Source organism: Mastigoproctus giganteus, chromosome 2 (assembly GCF_048544385.1).
Source record: "Mastigoproctus giganteus isolate SK-2022 chromosome 2, ASM4854438v1, whole genome shotgun sequence".
Classification (NCBI taxonomy): Eukaryota; Metazoa; Arthropoda; class Arachnida; order Uropygi; family Thelyphonidae; genus Mastigoproctus; species Mastigoproctus giganteus.
Genome location: NC_143576.1, coordinates 9974123 through 9999097, shown reverse-complemented (window position 1 = coordinate 9999097; position 24975 = coordinate 9974123). Strand labels below are relative to the sequence as shown.

The 24975-nt window shown below is 39.1% G+C and overlaps 1 protein-coding gene across 1 annotated transcript in view; it reads left to right on the top strand.

Annotated features, from left to right (window-relative positions):
• Positions 1-24975, top strand: part of nwk (FCH and double SH3 domains nervous wreck) — a 505896-nt gene that overhangs the window by 420691 nt on the left and 60230 nt on the right. Inside the window, exon 18 of the mRNA XM_090389564.1 lies at positions 8269-8477. Coding sequence (XP_090245690.1) covers positions 8269-8477 — 209 coding nt within the window. The remainder of the gene's footprint in view (positions 1-8268; positions 8478-24975) is intronic.

Below are 24975 nucleotides of genomic sequence, written 5' to 3'. Positions count from 1 at the left end.
GGAGACCTTTTAATTGAATCAAAAACTGACAGGCAATCCGAGCAGCTACTCCGCGCAACATCGATCGGAGGAGTACCCGTTACTGTAACACCACATAGAACACTGAATTCATCGAGAGGTGTCATTTCAGAATGGGACCTTCTCGACGTAACCGAGGAGGAAATCTGCTTGGAACTGAAACCTCAAGGAGTTATAGCCGTCAAGAGAATTAGTGCGCGTAGGGATGGGAAACTTGTTAAAACCAGGAGTGTTATCCTGACTTTTAACTCTCCCAAACCTCCTGATGAAATTAAAGCTGGATATATCAACTGTCCAGTACGTCCATACATTCCGAACCCTTTACGGTGTTTTAAATGTCAGAAGTATGGACATTCTCAAATGGCCTGCCGTGGAGCCTTGCATGCGCCCGGTGCGGTGCAAAGGACCACGAAACAACAGCATGTTCAGCCACTAAACCCACCTGCATTAACTGTGAGGGAGAACATCCGGCCTATTCAAGGGCATGCCAGAGGTGGAAGGAAGAAAAAGAAATTCAACGGCTGAAGGCAGAGCTAAATATATCGTACCAGGAGGCAAGGAAAGCGGTGAAACCTCTAAACATCAACAAACCTACCTACGCCCAGAAGGTAGCAGGGAGGTGTTCCATTGGAACTCAGATGGACATGTCCATCCCTCCAAAAGAATCATTTACGCCCATCGCACGTTATCTCTTAAGCTCCCAAAAACCTGCACAGAAGGACCAATCAGCTGCCACTCCTATATCAGTACCTCTTAATGCTCCACAAGTAACAAAATCAAAAGAAAAGAATAAGGAAGGGGAAGTAACACCTAGTACCCAGGAAAACATGGATATCGAGCAGAAGGAGGTACATGATGAGTCAGTTTTGGAACTCTTTGCGGAGGAGGAAATGGACACGGGACAGCGTCCATTCTTCCCCAAAAAAGATAAATCCAAAACTGACAAAATTAAGCCCTCAGCACCTCGGAAGCCGCCTGATGGACCCACCAAGTCCAAATAATGGCTAAATTCCTACAATGGAATTGTCGTGGATTCCGGCAAAATATTGACAACACCAAGGCACTCCTGCAAAAGCACAAACCAGTTTGCTTTTGCATACAGGAGACATATTTAAAGGCAAATGATGACCCCACCATGCATAATATTACCATCATTCGTAAGGATAGAATTGTGGATGGTCCTGCCCATGGAGGAGTTGCAATCCTCGTGAGCAACCAGATTCCCTTTCAGCCTTTGCAACTTACAACCAACGTAGAGGCTGTAGCAATTCGCCTTAAAGTGGGGTTTTTATTAACTGTTTGCTCTGTTTATTTACCACCTGGTATTGACATCCTCCAGAAAGACCTTGATGATCTCGTCACGCAATTGCCTCCCCCTTTATTATTTCTTGGGGACTGTAATGGACATAACACTCTGTGGGGTAGTACTAACATTAACGGAAGGGGACGAGTCATAGAGCGTATGCTCAATGACAGTGACCTCTCCCTTCTCAATGTGGGAACACACACTTTCTTCCACATGCCTACCCGTACTTTTTCTGCCATTGATCTTTCTATCTGTTCCCCTTCCCTCCTTCCTTCAGCTATATGGGAGGTGGAAGAAAACCCATATGGAAGTGATCACTTCCCCGTGATCACCACCTTAACTAGTGGTAGACCGTGTCAGCCATTTAGTTTACCACGGTGGAAGATTGATCAGGCTGACTGGAATGCCTTTCAACATCTGGCAAATCTTGACCTCGCTACAGTCAGTCGGGAACATATCAATGATGCAGTCACGTACGTTACAGAAAGTATTGTCCAATCAGCTGCAATTGCAATCCCAAAAACATCCAGCCGGTTTCCACTATTTCCTAAACCTTGGTGGAATTCAGAGTGCACAACAGCAAAAAAGGCACAAAACAAAGCCTGGGGGATATTCCGTCGATATCCTTTAAATGTGCACGTGCAAAAGCACGTTATATCCAACGTCAGAGCCAAAGGAAATCTTGGATCCGTTTTACATCATCCATAACCCAGACTGCCAACTCAAAAGTAGTCTGGGACAAGATCCGGAAAATGAAGGGCAAATACCTACCGTGCCCTTCGGTGATTCTCGAGCACAATGGATGTCTAATTGCAGACCGAACTGCAGTTGTAAATACTCTAGGTGAAACATTTGCGAAAATATCTGCAACAACATCATTCCCTCCAGAGTTCTTGGCCTTGAAAGAAAAACGTGAGAAACATCCATTAAATTTCTCTTCAAAAGGGCTCGAACCATATAACAAGCCCTTTACACAGGAAGAGTTAAATGCAGCACTCTTTCTTACGCATGCAAGTGCTGTCGGGCCCGATGACATCCACTACGAAATGATAAAACATCTGTCACCACAGTCTAAAAATCACTTATTAATTTTATTTAACAGAATTTTTCTTGATAAACAATTTCCGGATTTCTGGCGGAAAGCAATCGTTCTTGCCTTCCCAAAACCAGGAAAGGATCCTAGATATCCAAGTAACTATCGTCCTATTGCTCTGACAAGCTGTTTGTGCAAGGTCCTGGAAAGAATGGTTAATGCCCGCCTTGTGTGGTATTTGGAAACAAATGACCTGCTTTCCAGGACTCAGTGCGGCTTCCGAAGAGACAGAACCACTTTGGATCATTTAATCCGACTTGAAACATACATTCGTGACTCTTTTATTAAATCCGAGCATCTGGTATCAGTTTTCTTTGATATTGAAAAAGCGTACGACACAGCCTGGCGATTTGGAATATTAAAAGACCTCTACAACTTTGGTCTTAGGGGTAACCTTCCTCTCTTTATCAAAAACTTCCTTTCCAATCGTCATTTTCAAGTGCGTTTAGGATCTACTCTCTCTCGAGAGTTCTGTCAGGAAGAGGGAGTCCCACAAGGGTCCGTTCTAAGTGTCACGCTTTTTGCAATCAAAATAAACTCTATCACGGAACAACTTCCGCCCACAATAAACAATGCCCTCTATGTTGACGACTTTACTATATTTTGTCACTCATGCAATATGAGGGTCATTGAAAGGCAACTGCAGAAAGCCATTGACCACCTTACATCTTGGTCATTGGCTAATGGGTTCAGATTTTCATCACAGAAGACCGTTTGTGTACACTTCTGTCGCAAACGTAATCTTCATCCTGAACCGGATTTAAGGCTTGGGCAAAACAACATCCCAGTCGTAGCAGAAGTCAAGTTCCTTGGACTTATCTTCGACAAAAAAGCTGACATTTGTTCAACATATTCGTCAGCTTAGGACAAGGTGTGTTAAAGGGCTTAACATCCTTCGTGCCCTTTCGTCAACATCATGGGGCGCAGATCGCTCTACTCTTCTTCGTCTTTACTGAGCCCTTGTCCGTTCTAAACTCGATTATGGGTCCCAGGTATATGGATCTGCTAGAGATAGTGCACTTCGGTGGTTAAATCCAGTTCACCATCAGGCCATTCGGATAGCCACAGGAGCATTTCGCACATCTCCAGTCCAAAGCCTTTACGTCGAAGCAAATGAACCATCCCTATCTTTTCGACGTAAGCAGTTGTCTTTACATTACACCTTTAAATTGAAAGCCCTGCCTGATCATCCCACATGGGCATCAGTTTTTGAGCCACGTTTGGAAAATCTCTATAACACCCGTCGGACTGCCAACAGACCTTTTGGTATTCGGATGCAAGGGCTATTAAATGAACTAAACATGATGGTAAACAATGTTGCCCAGTCACCAAGGCAACTCCTTCCACCCTGGTATGCACATTTGCCAATGTGTGACTTCTCCCTCAAGATCATGGAGAAGGCTAATACACCGGCGGCCGTCTATCAGCAACTCTTCGCATCGCATAGAGAGCAGTACTCTGACTTTCTGCCAGTCTATACAGATGGCTCCAAGTCAGAATCTTATGTGGGATCTGCTGTTGTATTTCCTCAGAAGACATTATCATTCAAGATCCCACAAGAAGCTAGCATTTATACTGCAGAGTTGCATGCAATTGAAATAGCCCTTGAGTTCATTATAAATAGCGATTACCAAAGGTACATGATTTACTGTGATTCATTGAGCGTATTACAGGCTCTAGTGTCGATGAGGTACAACTCTCATCCGGTCCTGTCACGGATCCGGCAGATGCTATGTTCTGCCTTTGAATCAGAATTTGACATTCGCTTCTGCTGGATCCCAAGCCACATTGGGATCCGGGGAAATGAATTAGCTGATACCGCTGCCAAATCAGCCATTTCCCTGGATAGTCATTGCCTGTCAGTCCCCTATACAGACTACAGGCAAATAATACGATGTAAATTATACTCCCAATGGCAAGACTCTTGGCACGGACAGACCGCGAATAAACTACAGCGTATTAAGCCTGTAATCATGCAATGGCAGTCCAGTCTACGCAGGGTCCGAAAAGAGGAAGTTGTTCTTGCTCGGCTCCGCATAGGTCATAGCCATCTAACACACTCCTTTTTGCTGAGGGCGGATGGCCCACCTATGTGCGAGACGTGTAACGTCATTTTAACTATCTCTCACGTTTTTATTGAATGTCCTGTTTTTAGACAATCTTTTTCTAGCAGTTTTAGTAATCTGGCTGAACCCTTTACACTCGGTCAGATTTTAGGTGACAGAGACAACATGTCTGATGTTTTTAATTTTTTACAGTCGATCAATTTATACACAAAGATTTAAGTTTATATTTTATACCTTTTATATAACCTTTAACCACTGTATCATTTTTACCTTTTTGACACGATAGCCTGTTCTAAGGCTGACCAATATTTTTGTATTAGTCTTATTTTTTGATTTGGCGCATTATGGCCATAGCTGCCAATGCGCCATTAAAAACCAAACCAAACCAAAACCAAATCCTATAGATTTTTCATCTTTAGCCTGTTATTTTGTTTATATATGGTTAAGTTAAAAAAATTAATTGCATTATTAGTTCCTAATTCTAAGGTGTATTTTAATCTGGGGTGTACTGAATGAAATCTGGTAAAAAAGATTTTTGATGGTGTTTTGGTCTCCAATTATTAGAACATCATTTGCATAATGGATGTAAAGTTTAATATTTGCTGGAAATGGTTGAAGAGTTTGATGTTCAACTGTGGCAAGGTATATTTCAGATAAAGGAGCTAAAATTACTAGACCCATAGGGAGTACGAAAATCTGTTCATGCACTTGGTCTTAAAAATAGAAGTGTCTAGCTTTGACTAGTACAGTAACAAGTTCGAGAATACTGTCAATGTTAAGAGAAGTCCGGCTCGCTAAGGTATTGTCCAAGGTTAAGAGGTCACATACGGCTTGTAAAGTGTAATCAAGGTCTACATTAGTGAATAGGGACACTACATCAAAGGAAGCTAATAAATCATTTCTGGATAACGCGATAGGGCTTATATGTTCAAAGGCTTGACATGTGTTATAGATTCGGAATTTAGAAAATTTCATAAGGGGAGAAATGATCTTGACCAGGAAAGAAGATAAATTTGCAAAGGTGGATTTACTATAGGAAACAATCAGCCGTAAAGGGTGGTCAGGTTTATGAAGCTTAATAATTCCAAACATATGGGGTAAGATGTTGTTACTGATACTTATTTGTTGTAAGGTGTGTAAGTTTATTTCATGATTTGCTCGTAGCCTTCTAAGCAGGGTATCTAACTGGTTTTTCAGCTTTGAACTTGTGTAATTATTGTCAATTTTATAGGTTTGGGGGTCAGAAATAATTTGTTGTATTTTATTTACGTAGTCCCGTTTATCTAGAGTGGTGTCGGCTTTTTGGATAATAATATTGGGATTATTGTTTAACTTACGTATATTAATTATTATTATTTTTTTTTTATGAAAATCCCAAACACGAAAGGTATCAAAACTTATAGTACTTAGTACCGTGCATGAGTTGAAGGAGACATATGGGGCAAGGGGATGCTAGAAACTTTGCTCTAGAGACTAAACATGGGTTTCACCACTTCAAGCCTCCAATAAGCAAAGTGGTGGTATTTCACCATTTGATGAAAGTCATCTACCACCTTTGTTGTTGTTTAGTTATATTAGACTGGGATGTGAGATGGGTGTTTATGACAGCATTAGTTTCATGGAAAATGTGGTTTTTATCTGGGTGGTTCCCAAGTTTAGTTTGTAGTTCTGTAATGTGATTTTCTATAAGGTATTGTCTACTTTTAACTGTGAAATTGAAACCACGCTCAAAGCTGGAGAGTTCAGAGGGAGAGAATGCTTTGGATGAAACATTAATGATGGAAGGTGTGCGAGGTTTGTGGTGTACTTGAGTAAGCCTATTCCATTTCTTAGAATGCTTTTGACTGACTTGATAGGTTGCCACATTAATGCACATGTTGTTTAAATCAACGAACTCTATCCATTCTGCTGGGGTCATGCTCCTTTTTATATTATATTTTAGGTAATGTATGTGGTGTAAAAGCTTATGTTTGTTACGAAATCTATTTCGTAACTCTTCTTTAATGATAGCTAAAGAAAATTGATGAGTGAGATATGGATATTTACTGCAAACATATTTAGTGCATATGCAGGCAAATTTAGGAATTGAGTTATGTGAAAGGCATTTTTGGAGAAACAAAATATGCAGTTTGGTCACAAAATATTTAACAATAGTTTTCGTAAACAGAACCAGTCTATTGACTGTGTCAGCATTCATAATTGGAGTTAGGAAGGGATAGGCAGTCTGGATGAGGCGTGTTAGATCAACGTTAAAATATCATAAAAATATCAAATCGATTATGTCAAATCTTTACTAACACTGATGTCTCTATAATTTTTTCTACTTACAATAAATTAGGAACCCCTTTTAACATATATAAAGAAACCTGCATATATGACACTAAGGACATCAATAACATAGTTTATTTAATCAAATGTCAACCCGATTGTAATGCATGTTACACTGGGAGCACTACTAATAAATTTGGATCTTCCACCATCGAAAAGACATGCGCCTACTACCACGTCAATAGTTGCCGGACACAACAAGGAAATACTGAACTGTCTCAGCACGTACACACTCATAACCACAACCCCTCAGTTGATGCCACGATAACCATTATCAAATTAAATTCAAACTATAAACTCCTTCTATATGAAACCCTCATAATAGAATGGTACCGTTTCAACACCGATCTTGACATCTTAAACACAACTTCCGGTTTCCTTGTCTTCCTTTTGGAATCTCATGCGAATTAAATTACCACACGTCCAGCAAAACATTTCGGGTACTTAAGATCTACAGCAACCTTCTGCTCTTCATTTCAATGCCAACTGAAGATGAATCTATCAAAAGTCCATAGTTCACGACTATTGGCCTTATTCCTTTTTTAATTTTAAGATATTTTATTTATACAGTATTATAATTGACAACTAGAGGATGATGTGGTGCACTTCCCCTTCATCTGGGCTAAGTTTATTAAATTATACTTTCTTAATCACAATTCTTAACTTTCAATTTTAGTTTCAATCAAAGATTTCCCAGACCACTCTTTCATAATCCATATAACCATAATGGATTATTGAGGTGAGTGCCATCTTCTTATTAAGCTTTGACTAAGTACATATTCCTTTTCACAAACTTCGGCATTTTAAGTTTTTGCTAACTCTAATCACGGTATTGTAGAAATCTTAACTTATATCTAATTTTGTTGAAAACAGATATTTTCACATCTTCTGTAGCAGAGCTACAGATTTCCTTTTGAGTTTATTAATTAAGACATGCATCCAACAAGGGAAGTCTGTTTTGGAATGACTACTTTTGCTTCATAGTGGGCATTAGTTATTTGTTTTGCGTTGCAATTGTAAATTTATAAATATTTTCATAAAGATACATTATGAAAATTCTGTGGTTGAGAATAAGATTTTTTTATAGTCAACCTGAAATAGTAATTCTATATGAATATAGCCAACCTGTACAAACCCATGCCTCAATAAATGCAGGTAAAAGAGACTGTATTAAAGATACTGTTTGGAAATGAATAATAAGACATTTAGCTGCTTCAAAAAAGTTAATATTAAAATATGATATAATTCACTATTACTGCTTTTACCATTATCATTATCTAGTTCATATAACTTTGTTCTTAAAATTAACTTAATATGTAGAATAATTTATATTTTAATATCTGTTAATATTAATTTTCTTATTAATACTAATAATAATTGATATCTTGACATCTGCTAATGTTAATTTCTTTTATTAATTAATATTTGTTAAATTCATATTTTTTCTTTTCACGCAGAAACTTTCTGCCAAGCCCTGTTTGACTATGATGCAGCTTGTGATGAAGAACTCTCTTTTAAGGAAGGCCAACTAATAAAAATTATTCGAAAGATGGTTAATGAGGTTGATGATGGATGGTGGGAAGGAGAAATAAATGGTATAACTGGTGTTTTCCCATCTTTAATTGTAAAAGAAGTTAAAGAAAATGGGGAACTTCAAACACCACAGGTAGAGGAATATAAATATTATTTGTTTTCTTTCCCTCTCCTTACTATTTACAATTATTATTTGCATATTCAGATATGCATTGATATAGAAGTTGATATATTACTAATATAAGTAATGTTTATGTAACTCAGTATATTCATTAATCCACTAATAGATATGCAAGGCAGTAGTACACTATGGTTATTAATCCATTTTTCATCTAAAAAGGAGAATGGCACCATGCTAAAATAGAAGATGAACTGTCATTCAATACTTATGTGAAGTGTCACATATAGATGGTAGTTAGTGAGGAATACAATAATGAAGTGCCCTTTAGGTCCATTCCATTGTTATAAAACTAGTTACTACCCAAAAATGGAGTGGCAAATCAGCCTGAGATTTTCACCACCTTTCATAGAAATTCATTTGAACAATGATCTTTCATTCTGCATCTTTGAGTCACACCTGTTGGATGGTGTCCCTGAAGTATCACCTGATTCTGATGCCTTGGTACATGAACAGAATCCACTTTCTGTTTATTTTTTTTTAATAAATTTCTGGCCTTAAGTTTTACTATTTCTGAAGGTATTTAATTTTCCTCTGGGAGATTTGTTAATTACTGATAATAAGCTCAGCTGTGTATGGGGGAAAAAAGCTGATAGCCAGTGATTAATTAGGTTTATTTACACTTAGGTTATTAATAGAATATATTTTATCAAGATGAGTCACTGCTCTTAAAAATTTAAACATGAAAATTTTTAAATTAATTTATGACCTATTCTTGGCTGAAACCGCCTCTTGTGCACACTACTAACAAAACCCATTATAAAGGTGAAACATGAACAGAGGGCATTTTTTATGCAATTAAATGTCTTCATCTGATAGATGACTGCATTGGTGAAGCACACATTTTATTGAAAATAGGTAGAGAATTTTTCATCTAGATAGCATCAATGGTGGCAAGAGTACATGTGAACAGGCGAAGTTTTTACGGCTCCAGCAAATAACAAGTTTTTGCTTTTTTATTGACTTATATTGGCATATTAATTTATTTTTTAGAGTTGCTTTATATTCCTAGTAACAATACTTTAGTTTAAATTGAATTTAGATAAAGATTTTGTAGGTTATTACTTAGTATTGGTAAGGGTATTAAATCCATGTGTGGACAGGTTTTGCAGCTCCCGCAAGCGAGAAGTTTTTAATTATACTTATTCGCTTTATTGACTTAATTGTTAGATTAAATTATTTTCTATAAGTAGCTTATAGACCTAGTCAAGCTCCGTGGTTTATTTTGAATTTAGATAGCGCGATTTGGAAAGTACATAATGCCTCGTGTCCGTAGATTAACTGTTCGTAACTTGCCGCCATTGTTATACGATACAATGTGTGCTAGCATAAGGTTTAACGGAAAACTAGATAGTGTAAGGTTTAACGGAAAACTAGATAGCATAAGGTTTAATGGAAAACTAGATAGCGAGTATAGTAGTATCAATTAATCAGTAAAGGTTATTAATTTTATTAAATTTCATTGTCAATTGAATTGTACTTTTTTAACTAAATAAATATAGCAACCTAGTTATTACAAACGTAACATCATAAATTAATACATATAAGTTGGCAGGGAATAAGAAAGTCATATAACGTAACTCGGAGATAATATTCGAAACCGAAATACATATATATAGTGTTATAACTGCATTGTGTTATAGGTTTAGGATTATATTTTGTGTTGGAATTTTATTGAACTTGAATAGAAATCATGACCCAGACCAAAGCAGCAAAGCAAAAGGCTCAAACTAGTGGAAGTGCTGTGGCTCAGGGGAGAACTGAGGGGGGGGGCGGTTGTCCTCTGAATGACAGTCTATTGAAATGCACTGCTTGTTTGATGTTTGTGGAGAAATCAGAAATGGGACATTCAATTGCCAAGGGGAATGTCTTTGTGTGTGTGTGCATGATGTAAGGAGTGCGAGGAAATCAGGCGCCAACTTGGCATTGTTATGGGCTTATATGAGAGCTTGAAGGATAGGGTGGATGCCCTCAAAGGATTTAAATTGAGGGGCCCATCAAGCTCTCAGCTGTCCACATCAATGCCAGAGCTTGCACTTGAACATCAAGCAACACAGCGGCAAACCTCAAGGCAGAATGCGTTGGTCCCAAATTAACTAGTTGTTATAGGTGACTCTACTTTCAAGGAAACAGGAAACATATTGTGCAAAAAGGATAGATGGAACAGGACCAGGGTATGTCTGCAAGGGGGAAAGGTTGATGACGTAGGGCAGATATCATCCTTTAAGGGCACAAAGGGTGATATTGTTGTACACATTGGCTATAATGATATTAAGAGTAGGAGACCAGCAGAATTACTTAACAAGTATAAGATAATGCTGAAAAAAAGCCGTGAGTTAGGATTGAATTTGAAAGTGTCTACAATTCTGCCCAGACACGATAGGACGGAGTATATGATGAGAGCCTTGTCAATCAATTCTTCCCTGGAGAGATGGTGCAAGGCTCAAGGGGTAGAATTTTTCTCAGCTTGGTCTGTGCTTGTTAACAGGAGAGACTGCTTCTACAGGGATGGGATACACTTAAATAGAAAGGGTGCAAGATTATTTTCTGATACTATCGAGGCAGAGTTAGGTGAGTCAGAAACTGCTAGCTTTGGGGGATACACGGATTAATAGATTAATAGTAGCTGCTGTCAGAGGTAAAAGTGATTCTTGTGCTACTTCTATTGAAATGCAATTGAGCAGCAGCCTGGAAAGCAGGGCAATGGGAATTTCCAGGACTGCTGGGAGTCATAGTGGAACAAGTAAATACATGGGCTGTGTTAGGGTAACTAAGAGTAGAAACAGGTGCATGTATACTTGCATGTACACCAATGCTAGGAGTATAGTTAATAAATTTGATGAGCTTGAAGTGTGCTAGTCAAGACATCAATGGCAGATATTGTTGGAATATCAGAGACATGGTGTCACACAGACATAAGCAGTGCAAAACTGGAATTTGTGGAGTACAATGTGTACAGAAAGGATAGACAGCACAGGAAGGGAGGAGGGGTTATGCTGTTAGTTAAGAAACACATAAAATCTAAGGAAGTGCATCCAATTGATGTGTGTGGACAGTGCAATGTTGAGTCTATTTGGTGTGACATAAGCACTGGGAAAGGAAAAATAAGAGTAGGTGTGTGTTATAGGCCTAATGAATCTGATGAATATAATGAGCAATTGTGCAGAGAAATAGAGTGGGCCAGTAAATCAGAGAGTCTTATAATGGAGGATTTTAATTTCCTGGATATTGACTGGAATTTGGGGGCTGGTCACTCACACAGTAGCAAGGCTTTTGTGGATTTATTGGATGATTGTTTTCTACATCAGCATGCTCGGGAGGCAACTAGAGGGAGTAATACCCTTGATTTGATTATCAGTAGTGATTCTTCATGCATTAAGAATCTGCAGATAAATGAACCACTAGGTGGCAGTGATCACAGTGTTCTGAAGTGGGAGTTACTCAGAGGTAACTACCATTAGGGGTAAAGGGAAGGGGTATTGCTTTCGTAAAGGTGACTACGGTGGTCTGAGACAGTATTTAAATTGTATACCATGGGACGAACTGATGATGCTACCAACAACAAATTCAAGATGGGAATCATTCAAAGAATTAATCTTGGAAGCTACTAGCCTTTTCATACCAACAAAGAAATATTGTTCAAGATTTAGGCCTAAATGGATGTCAGATGAACTAATTAGACATGTGACAGAGAAGTAAAATGCATGGGATACATATAAATTACCAGGTGGGAAGGAGCAGCAGTGCGTAGCACACGCTTCTTGATTAGACCGGGGTTCGAGCCCGTCACCACCAAATACGGAGGATGCGGAAAGGTCATTCAGGGAATGACCACCGCATATTCCGGAGCAATATGGCCTTAGTTGCTAATGCTCCTAAAAACCAAATAACAACAACAACAACATATAAATTAACATGTGACACAGAAGCCTATGATAGATATAAGCTGGTCTGTAACCAAGTTACAAAGGAGGTTAGGCAGGCGAAGGCAGATTATGAGAAATCTTTGGCAAAGGATACAAAGAAAAACAGCAAAGAATTCTTTACTTATGTAAACTCAAGAAAGAAGGGGATGAACCAGATCATTCCACTTGATATTGATGGTTCAACTGTTGATGATTCTGCTCAGGTAGCTAACATTAAATGAATATTTTGCGTCGACGTTCACACATGAGGAGTTATTCAGGGAGGGAATGCCAGATGTGTATTCAAATCTGGCAGTAAGCTAGATAATCTTGTAATAACTGAGAGTAAAGTGGAGGAGAAATTGTTGAAGATAAACAGCATCAGCCAAAAAAAAATAAAATAAAATAAAATAAAAAATTACAAAACAATCCCCTCTAATTATTTGTTCAGCTGCTCCTTAAATTTATTTAACCTATCAACTTCCACAATGAGAGATAGAACTTTGTTCCAGCAATTAACCACCCGCTGGCTAAAGGCAAATTTCCGCACATCTATTCTACATCTGTCCTTCCTCAATTTCAATTTATGCCCCCATAAGTTTGTAATCTGAACAAGTGGAAGAATCCCATTAGAATTCAGCATGCTCAACCCATTCAAGACCTTATACACCTAAATCAGATCACCTCACAGGTGCCTAGTCTCCAGCTGCTGCAATTTGCGGAACTTAAGCCTCTCCTGGTAAGAGGATCCCTTCATTCCCCTCACCAATCTTGTTGACCTTCTCTGTACATGCTCAAGCAAATCTACATCCTTCCTAAAATGAAGCCCTCCAGACCTGCACGCAGTACTCGAGGTGTGACCTGACCATTGCCTTATACAAAGGGACAATCACCTCCTTTTCCCTGCTAGCAAAATTCCTGTATATCATTGACAACACCCCATGACCTGCCCTGGAAGCCTGTCTGCATTGCTCAGAAAACTTCATATCTGACTGCACAATTACTCCCAGATCTTTTTCATTTTCTAACACCTTAAGTGTAGTACCACACAGTTGGTACATTTCTCTGGGGTTACTTCTACCCATTTGTCTTCCAGGTTTTCTTCTAGCTCCTCTTGGGTATCATTCTGTTATTTTCTTAGTCCATCTGTCATCATGTCTTCGAGCTATGTGTCCTGCCCAAGACCATTTTAGTTCTTTAGTTTTGATAAGAATGTCCTTTACTTGAGTTTTCTGCCTAATCCATGTGTTTCTCTTCTTATCTAACAGTCTGATTCCCAATATAATTCTTTCCATTCTTCGCTGTGTAGTTCTCAGCTTCTCTTCCATTCTTTTGGTAAGTTTCCAAGTTTCACTTCCATAAGTCATGGTGGGGAGTATACATTGCTTCATTATTTTATGTTTCAGACAAACTGGGATGTTGCTCTTCAGTATGTGACTATATTTCCTGAATGCTATCCATCCAAAATTTATTCTGCTCTTGACTTCCAGCCATTTATCATTATTACAGCTAATAACTTGTCCCAGATAAGTATATGACTCCACCTTTTTAATTACTGCTCCTTCAATCATTATGTCCCTTTCATCATTACTTTTGTTTTAGCTATATTCATCTTTAGTCCAAAATCCTTACTAACTGTGCATAACTGATTAAGATTTTCCTCTAATTCTTTGGGATCATGGCTTATGACCACAATGTCAACTGCAAATTGTAAATGGTTTAGGTACTCTCCATTCACATTGACTCCTTTCTGCAACCAGTCTAATCTTCTGAAAGCTTCCTCAAGGGCAGCAGTAAACAGCTTCAGAGATGTTGTGTCTCCTTGTCAAACTCCTTTCTCAATTTTAAATTTCCTACTGTCTTTTTCTAGTCTAATAAAGGAGGTAGTGTTCTCATATATTTTCTTCAAAATCATAATATATGGGGTATTTATGCCTTGTCTTTCCAGTGCCCAAAACATTGCCTTATGCTGAATGGAGTCAAATGCCTTTTCATAATCCACAAATGCCAGGCATAATGCTGTTTTGTATTCATTTGCTTTCTCCATTAGCTATGATATTACATGAAGGTGATCCATAGTTGAGAATCCTGTCCTAAAGCCAGCTTGCTCTTTCGGTCGATTCTCATCAAGTATTCTTTCTGATCTGTTAGTAATGACCCTTGTGAATGGCTTGTAGATGTGGAATAACAAGCTAATTGGTCTATAATTTCCAATTTCTGATTTATCTCCTTTCTTATGCAGCAAAACTATGATTGCATTATTCCACTGCTTAGGCGTCACACCTTTTCTAATGCACTTTGTGAAGAGAGCCTTGCCAGTTTTTGTGTTATGTCTTTTCCTCCCAATTTTAACAACTCTACAGTAACTTCATCTTCCCATGGGGCTTTCTGATTCTTCATTTTCTTCAATGCATGTTCTACCTCATCAGGAAGAATATCGGGTTTGTCATATGTGTTGCTAATTTGTGACCATCTTCCCCACAGCTGGCATCATTCCCTCTCTCCATGTATAATTTTTCTATAGTAGTCTTCTGCTATTTGTATTATGCCTTCTCTGCTATTTATAAGTACACATTTACCCTTACAGTCAACCAAATCACCCTTATACCTGAAACAGATTTAGATTACCTCATTCTGCAGATACTAATTCCAATCTGTTTTCTAGGCAGTTTTAATGGAAACCACCCCCTTTAGGGATCACTTCAAATGGGAAAGTGAGATAAACTGCTTGAAACAATACTTGACAAGCACAACCTTTCTATACTTAACACTGCTTCCCATATGCATGTTCACTTTCCTACGGGTTGGACCTCTGCTATCATCCTTTCCATCTGTTTCACTGTATTGTATCTAAGCATTGACTGTTTGGTGTTGGATGACCTCTTCAGCAGTGACCACCCTATAATTTATCAAATCCAAACTACAACTACACTTGAAACTGAAAATCAAGCAAAATGAAAATTCACCAAATGCTCGTTCATGTGAAAATTATGTAAGTGAACATGTACTACAGCAGATAATAGCATTAGTGAGTGTTGAAATACCACCACAGTCACATGAAGGATACCAGAAATATACTAACAACTAGTGGAATACAGAATGAATGAATACAAATCGAAAAAAAAAAAAGCAAGAAATTTATTTTGCAAACACTCTACAACTGATAACCTCATTAACTATAAAAGATCTAGAGCCAGAGTCCTCCAGTTAGTAAGAAAGGCAAGAAAGGAGTCTTGGATTCAATTTGTATTCACTATTACCAATAAAATTGATACCCAACTGATTTGGAAAATAATTAAATGGAAAGTCATCACCAACCCCTCTCCCAATCCTCAGTTGGAATGGGCAAGATATGTCATCACCCAAAGAAATAGCGAATGCCTCTGCAGAAATGTTGTCACAACTATCTGCAGTGAACGCATATGATGGAGCTTTCAAAAAAGCTAAATAAATAGCAAAGAGATAGAAAATAAACTTTAACACAAATCACTCACTGCCTTGATAACCAACCATTTGCAATGTCAGAGTTGCAGGAATCATTAAATAGCTAACAATGCTGTTGGTCCTGATGGGATATTCTATATCACATTACAACAATTAAATACCATCTCCCTTTATTTCTTGCTGATTTTCTTCAGTCAGATTCTCTCCAAAAATTACTACCCCATCCCCTTGTAAAACCCAGTTGTTCTGGTTTCTCCAAACCAGAAAAGGACAAAATGCATCTGAATAATTACCAACTAATCTCTCTCACCATCCATCTTGGCAAAACCTTTGAGAAAATGATCCACAACAGGCCTTATGTGGTATCTGGAATCGTATATTTAATGAGCCAAAATCAGTGTGGAGTTCAGAAAAACAGATTCTCCTTAGATTTCATGGTCAAAGTTGAAGCAAACATCCAGAATACGTTCATTAAAAAACAGCACCTCATCATGGCATTTCTTGATATCCAGAAGGCCTTTGACACCATTTGATGTTCTTTGAGATTTACATATGCTTGGCCTATGAGTACATTTACCTTTTTTTTAATTTATTTTATTTTGTTACACAGAGCATTAAAACTATGATAAATGAATTAGCTTTCGGCTGGGTGGCAGCCTTCATCAGATTAAAATACTTTGAATGGCAGTTAGAATAGAGATGCACTGCCAGGATGGTGCGTGAGGCACGTGGTTAATTGTTTGTTGATGTTTGTTGCTGTGACGTATGGTGGTGACGTGGCCAGCGTTTGTCTATGGACAGAATTACTGCTTCTGTGATGGGGTTAAGTTGACAACCACTGTTCCTGTTCAACGAGGTATCCGAGCATTTTATACTTAACGATTCCAACCAGGTGCGCCTTAGGTAATGGTGGGACTTGTCTACAACCACGACATCGCGGTGTGGGTCGATGTCGTGGTGGGTTGTCCAGACATGCTCGGCAATAGCTGAGTGTTCTACATCCGCCAAACGGATCGCCCTTTTTATGTTCTGAGAGGCGTTTCTCGAGTCGACGTCCGGTCTCTCCAAAGTAGCAGCTCGTGCAGTCACGGCAAGAGATGCGATAGACCAAACCACTCTGTAGAAGGGTGGGGACAGGTGTTTTTATGTTGGAAAGGAGAGAACGCAGTTTCTTGCCTGGGAGTTGGATGCACTTTATCCCATGCGATCTTAGGATTCTACCGATCTGCTGTGACAGGTTGGGGTAGTATGGGATGAATGCCCTCGTGGAAGACTCATCAGTGTTGGCGTTGATGTTGGTCGTCACGTTGCCGCGTGCTTGTAGATCACACCTGTTAAGGACATCGATGGGGTAGCCACACCTCGTAAGGTCTACTTTGACTCTGGTGATCTCTTTGCGCCTTTCATCTGCAGAGCTGGAGTGTGTCCAGGCACGAGTTAGCAAGGTTCGGGCGGTTGAGAGGAGGTGGCCCCGTGCGTGTGCTGACTGGAAGTTGGTAAATTGGCCAGCACACATAGGCTTACGATAAACTGTCGTCTTCAAGCATGTGTCTTCGCGCCGGACAAGTGTATCTAGGTATGGTATAGAGTTGTTCGACTCCAGCTCAATCGTGAATTTTATGAAGGGCGACAGTGAGTTGAGGTGTGTTAGGAGTCGCTGACCTGAGTCTCTAGGGATCACTACGAACACATTGTCTACATAGCGACACCAAAAGGCGATGTGATCCAGTGCGTGTGTAAACGCACGTCCCTCTAACTCCTGTGGTTGTCAACTTAACCCCATCACAGAAGCAGTAATTCTGTCCATAGACAAACGCTGGCCACGTCACCACCATACGTCACAGCAACAAACATCAACAAACAATTAACCACGTGCCTCACGCACCATCCTGGCAGTGCATCTCTATTCCAACTGCCATTCAAAGTATTTTAATCTGATGAAGGCTGCCACCCAGCCGAAAGCTAATTCATTTATCATAGTTTTAATGCTCTGTGTAACAAAATAAAATAAATTATGAATCCAGAGCACGCAGGCGTGTTTTATTATGTACATTTACCTTTGGCAAAGGATAGGTTTTTATGATGTGGTTACAAAGGAACTGGATGCAAAATATAATTTTGATATCATATACAGTGCATTCCGATTATTTTGGCCACTGGTTAATCGGGGCAGCCGTTTATTTGAGGCAAATCTTAAAAAACAGAAACCAATCGAGAAAATAGCCAGGGTTTACTTCGCTTAATTGGGACAAAATGCCGTTTAATCAGGGCAGGTGACTGCAGCACTGGAGATTACCCTATGATTGTCTCTGACAGTACCACGTGGTTCAGTCGAAATTCTGGAGGTCACAACCATAAAACAATAAAAAAATTAGCAGTCACCTGTTTATTGGGCTTTTCTGTTAGTGAAATCTATCATAAATGGACAGTAAACTCGATCTTATTGAATTTGCGATAATACCGACAGCTGGAATTGTGTGGGTTATTATGGTGAAATGTGTTTACACTTCCATGAAATCTTCAATCATATAAAAAAATTAATTTTAAGATCTTCTCTTCATTCCTATTTTTAACGCTTTGTAACTCGTTACTCTGTTCTCACTTGCGCGTATCGTGTTACTTGCAATTTGTGTGTGCCGTGTTCTTTGTTATTAATTGCTTATCTTTTTACTGTTTTAAATTTTAACCCCCCCCGCCCACAAATGTCAGTGAACAGAAAAGTCAACTAATTCGTATGTACATATTACAGTACGTATTAATTATTCCGATTATCACGTATATTCTTCCGATTTTCACGTATCATTTAATTTTTTAATTGGTAAGGTAATAAAGGGTAAATTTATGCTTAATATATCTTTGCTTTTATAGCCTGTGGATAATATTCCTCCTATTTTCGCTAATTAGAATTGCTGTTTAATAGAATTAAAATTCAATTCACAAACGTGATCACAATGACCGGCGCTTACTGCACATCGTATAGTGAACGGTACTTTACTATGTTGAGTTCGTTGTAACGTGATTGGATTGTAGAGTGAACCAATTGTAAAGGGGTGGGTACATTGTATTTTTAACTATTTACGTGAAACTTCGGTTAATTGGAGCAGCTGCTTAATCGGGCCAACATGCACTAGTCCCGATGTGTCCCAAATAACCGGAATGGACTGTACTTGAATTTCAGGAAAGCTTTTGACACTGTTGTGCATGGAAGACTACTGTACAAATTGGAGCAGAATGGTATTAAGGGTAAGTTGCTACAATGGATAAAAGGATGGTTGAGTGGGAGAAGACAGAGGGTGGTAATCAATGGGTGCTGCTCTTCATGGACTAATGTTATTAGTGGAGTCCCTGTGGGGTTCGGTGTTGGGTCCACTGTCGTTTTGTATATTTATCAATGATATTGATAAAGGTATATCAGGCTTAGTATTTAAGTTTGCAGATGATACAAAGGTTGGCAGGGTTATTAATGACAGTAATGGCAGTGTGTTACTGCAACAGGATCTAGAAAATTTGGGCAGATGGGCAGAGAAGTGGCAACTGAAGTTTAACATTGAAAAATGCAAAATACTGCATATGGGTAGAAGTAACCCCAGAGAAATGTACCAACTGTGTGGTACTACACCTAAGGTGGTAGAAAACGAAAAAGACCTGGAAGTAATTGTGCAGTCAGATATGAAGTTTTCTGAGCAATGCAGACAGGCTGCCAGGGCAGGTCATGGGGTGTTGTCAATGATATATAGGAATTTTGCTAGTAGGAAAAAGGAGGTGATTGTCCCTCTGTATAAGGCAATGGTCAGGCCATGTCTTGAGGACTGCGTGCAGGTCTGTCGGCCTCATTTTAGGAAAGATGTAGATTTGCTTGAGCGTGTACAGAGAAGGGCAACAAGATTGGTGAGGGGAATGAAGGGATCCTCTTACCAGGAGAGGCTTAAGTTCTGCAAATTGCAGCAGCTGGAGACTAGGCACCTGCAAGGTGATCTGATTGAGGTGTATAAGGACTTGAATGGGTTGAGCACACTGAATTCTGATGGGATACTTCCACTTGTTTAGATTATGAACCTAAGGGAGCATAAATTCAAATTGAGGAAGGACAGATGTAGAATAGATGTGCGGAAATTTATCTTTAGCCAGCGGGTGGTTAATTGCTGGAACAAACTTCCATCTGTCGTTGTAGAAGTTGATAGGTTAAATAAATTTAACAATCCCCTCTAAATATTGGACAAATATTTAGAGGGGATTGTTTTGTGATTTTTTTTTTTTTTTTTTTTTTTTTTTTTTTTTGGCTGATGCTACATAAGCTCATACACTTGCTTTCTTGCATCACATGCTACTACTACTACTACTACTACTACTACCTCTTCTAATACAGAGTTTCTTATAATGCCATACTTTCAGGTCTGTTATAAAAATACCCTCACCCGGTCTTTCATCTAGACAGAAGGAGTCCTATATGGCTCAGTCCTCAGTGCCACATTCTTCACCATCAGAATAAATCAAATGACACAAACATTCCTATTTGCTAATGACCTTACTGTCTCACTCCACTCTCAAAATATGAGCTATGTTGAATAACATAAGTTGCTGACCTATCTGGCTTACTTCATTTATGCCACACTCTCAGCTGATCTTGACTGGATTATGGTGCCTCATATATGACTCTGCTAGAAAGAATGCTCTTAAGTGGTTTAATCCAATTCATCATTGTGCCTTACAGATAGCTTTTGGAGCTTTCTGGACATCCCCTGTTCAGAGCTTATATGTAGATGCAAATGAACTACTGCTTTATCTCAGGAGAAAAATGCTATTCCTAAATTATGCTGCCAAAATACAAAGCCTACCAACTCATCTTATATAGTCATATCTCTTTGATCCACATTGGAAAATGAACTATAGCAGGAAGGCTAAAGAAAATAAACCTGCCAGAATAAGGCTGCAAAAGGTAATGCCTCACTGGAATGTGTACTTAAACATCATAGTGGTAGTGGAAAATGATGCAAGAAAGCAAGCTTATATAGCATCAGCCAAAAAAAACTACACACTTCACCCATTCATCATCTTGTGATAGTCACTTTTGTAAATGGGGAAAGCAGTCTCTAGCAGATATGAATATCGTACAACTACATGTGGCATATGTATCAGCAAATTCCAAATCTATTCAGATATATACTGATGGATCTAAAACTGACACTACTGTAGGAGCAGCATCAGTCTTTTCAACATATGCCATATCTACATCCAAATGGAATAAGAACTCATGACTGGAACACTCAATGTAGTAACTTTAAGCAGGAAGGGGGAAAAGTTAGTAGACATTATGGTGGAGAGAGAACTAGATGTGTTGGGATTGAACAAAATGAAATGGAGAGTAAAAGAACAAAAGGAACTGACAAAGGGTTATAAAAGCTTTTGGTAGTCAGGAAATTAAGAGAGGAAAAAATGGAGTGGGTAGAGTAGTAAGTCTGGAAATGGAGGAAGAGGGTTATGGAGATGCACCAATTAAATCAGGATGGATGAGATAAAGTTGATTGTGGGACAAAAAGGGATCAACCTTCTCATGTATAAGAGGTTGATCCCTTTCTGTTTCCTTTCCACTTTGTGGAAAGGAAACAGAAAGCAAGGAAGAGATGGAGGAATTGGAAATGGGTCCAAAAGCAGGATAGATCTGCTTCCCAGCAGAGAAATACAAGATATAGCTGTGAGGGGAAGAAAAAGTCAGCAATAAAGTATATATTAAGATTCACTGACTATATATTGTTAAATAACTGCCTTTGGCTGTGAGTGAAGGATATTAAAGTGTTACTAGGGGTAGTAATGGGCAGTGATCATACACTACTTATAAGTATGTTAACACCAATACAAAGTAGAGAAATAAAAGCAGGCAACAGAGGAAGATTAAGATAAGGGAAAATGTAATGTTGGTGATTCTACTGGGATGGGATACACTTAAATAGCAGGCAACAGAGGAAGATTAAGATAAGGGAAAATGTAATGTTGGTGATTCTACTGGGATGGGATACACTTAAATAGAAAGGGTGCAAGAATATTTTCTGATGCTATCGAGGCAGTGTTAGGTGTGTTGGAAAACTGCTAGCTTGGGGGGGGGGATTCACAGATTAAAGGTTAAAAGTAGCCGCTGGCAGAGGTGAAGGCGATTCTTGCTCAACTTCTATTAGAATAAGGAGCGACCTGGAGCGACGGGTGCTGGGGGTTTCAGGGACTGATGGCAGTCATCGTGAAACAGGAGGGTATATGGGATGTGTCAGGGGTAACTAGGAATAGGAATTGGCGCATGTATGCTTTCATGTATACCAATGCTAGAAGTATAGTAAATAATTTGGAAGTGTTGGTAAATAATTTGGAAGTGTTGGTAAAGACATCAAAGGCAGATATTGTTGGGATATCAGAGATGTGGTGTCACACTGATATTAGGAATGTAGAATTGGAATTTGAGGAGTACAATGTGTACAGAAAGGATAGGATGAGAGGAGGGGGTCATTCTGTTAATTAAGAAAAACATAAAATCAAAAGAAGTGCATCCAGTTGATATAGATGAACAGTGCACTGTTGAGTCAGTTTGGTGTGACATAAGCACTGCGAAAGCAAAAATAAGAGTAGGAGAGTGTTATAGGCCTAAGGACTCGAATGAGTACAATGAACAATTGTACAGAGAAATAGAGTGGGCTAGTAAATCAGAATGTCTTATAATGGGGTATTTTAACTTCCCAGATATTGACTGGAACTTGTGGGTTGGTCACTCACACACTAGTAAGACTTTTGTGGATTTATTGGATGATTGTTTTCTGCAGCAGCATGTTCGAGAGGCAACCAGAGAGGGTAATACTCTTGATCTGGTTATCAGCAGTGATCATTCGTGTATTAAGAATTTGCAGATAAAGGAACCACTAAGTGGCAGTGATCACAGTGTACTAATGTGGGATTTACTTAAAGATACAATTACCATCAGGGGTAAAGGAAAGGGTTTTTGCTTCCGTAAAGGTGAGTACAGTGGTCTCAGACAGTTTTTAAATTATGTACAGTGGGATCAACTGACGATGTTACCAACAGTAAATTCTAAGTGGGAAGCATTCAAGGAATTAATCATGGAAGCTACTAAAAGTTTCATACCTATTAAGAAATATTGTTCGAGGTTTAGGCCTAAATGGTTATCAAATAAACTAATGAGACTCATGACAGAGAAGAAAAATGCATGGGATGCATATAAATTATCATGCGACTCAGAAGCCTATGGCAGATATAAGCTGGTCTGTAATCAGGTCACAAAGGAGGTTAGGCAGGCAAAGGCAGATTACAAGAAATCCTTGGCAAAAGATGCTAAGAAAAACAGCAAGGATTTCTTTACTTATATAAACTCTAAAAGGAAGGGGATGAATCTGATTGGTCCACTTGATATCGATGGTTTGACTGTTGATGATCCTGCTCAGATAGCAAACAAACTGAATGAGTAATTTGCATCTACATTCACACATGAGGAGTTATTAAGGTTTGAAAATGGTAGAAGGTTATCAAATTGTAGCAGGGTGGTTAATTATTTTGTAATAACTGAGAGCAAAGAGGAGGAGAAATTGTTGAAGTTAAACATAAGGAAGGCACCTGTGGTGGATGGGATCTATCCAGTTATATTAAAGGAAGCAGCAAAGCAACTAAGCAAACCCTGAGCCATAATTATGGGAGCATCCTTGGACTCAGGGGAGTTTCCCACATACTGGAGATGTGCAAATGTATCCCCAATTCACAAAGGGGAATCGAAGGATGACACAAGTAATTACAGACCAGTTAGTTTAACTTCTGTTTCGGGTAAAATAATGGAGTCCCTGTTTAAAGATGCATTGCAGAATCATCTAGACAAGACTGCAGCAATAATTCAGACACAGCATGGGTTTGTTAAGGGAAAGTCTTGTCTGACAAATTTGATGGATATTATGATGTGGTTACAAAGGAACTGGATGCAAAAAATCATTTTGATATCATATATTTGGATTTCAGGAAAGCTTTTGACACTGTTGTGCATGGAAGACTATTGTACAAATTGGAGCAGAATGGTATTAAGGGTAAGTTGCTACAGTGGATAAAAGGATGGTTGAGTGGGAGAAGACAGAGGGTGGTAATCAATGGGTGCTGCTCTTCATGGACTAATGTTATTAGTGGAGTCCCACAGGGTTCAGTGTTGGGTCCACTGTTGTTTTGTATATTTATCAGTGATATTGATGAAGGTGTATCAGGCTTAGTGTCGAAGTTTGCAGATGGTACAAAGGTTGGCAGGGTTGTTAATGACAGTAATGGCAGTGTGCTACTGCAACAGGATCTAGAAAATTTGGGCAGATGGGCTAAGAAGTGGCAACTGAAGTTTAACCTTGACAAATGCAAAGTACTGTATATGGGTAGAAGTAACCCCAGAGAAACGTACCAACTGTGTGTGTGTGGGCGCCTCTGTAGCCAGGTGGGAAGGAGCAGCAGTGCATAGCACACACTTCTTGATTAGACCGGGGTTCGAGCCCGTCACCACCAAATACGGAGGATGCGGAAAGGTCAGGGAATGACCACCGCATATTCCCGCAGCAATATGGCCTTAGTTACTAATGCTCCTAAAAAAAAAAAAAAAAAAAAAACCAACTGTGTGGTACTACACTTAAGGTGGTAGAAAATGAAAAAGACCTGGAAGCAATTGTGCAGTCAGATATGAAGTTTTCTGAGCAATGCAGACAGGCTGCCAGGACAGGTTATCGGGTTTTGTCAATGATATATAGGAATTTTGCTAGCAGGGAAAAGGAGGTGATTATCCCTCTGTATAAGGTAGTGGTCAGGCCATTCCTTGAGTATTGCGTATAGGTCTGGAGGCCTCATTTTAGGAAGGATGTAGATTTGCTTGAGCGTGTATAGAGAAGGGCAACAAGATTGGTGAGGGGAATGAAGGGATCCTCTTACCAGGAGAGGCCTAAGTTCTGCAAATTGCAATGGCTGGAGACTAGGCACCTGCATGGTGATCTGATTTAGGTGTATAAGGCCTTGAATGGGTTCAGCACCCTGAAGTCTGATGGGATCCTTCCACTTGTTCAGATTACGAACCTAAGGGGGCATAAATTCAAATT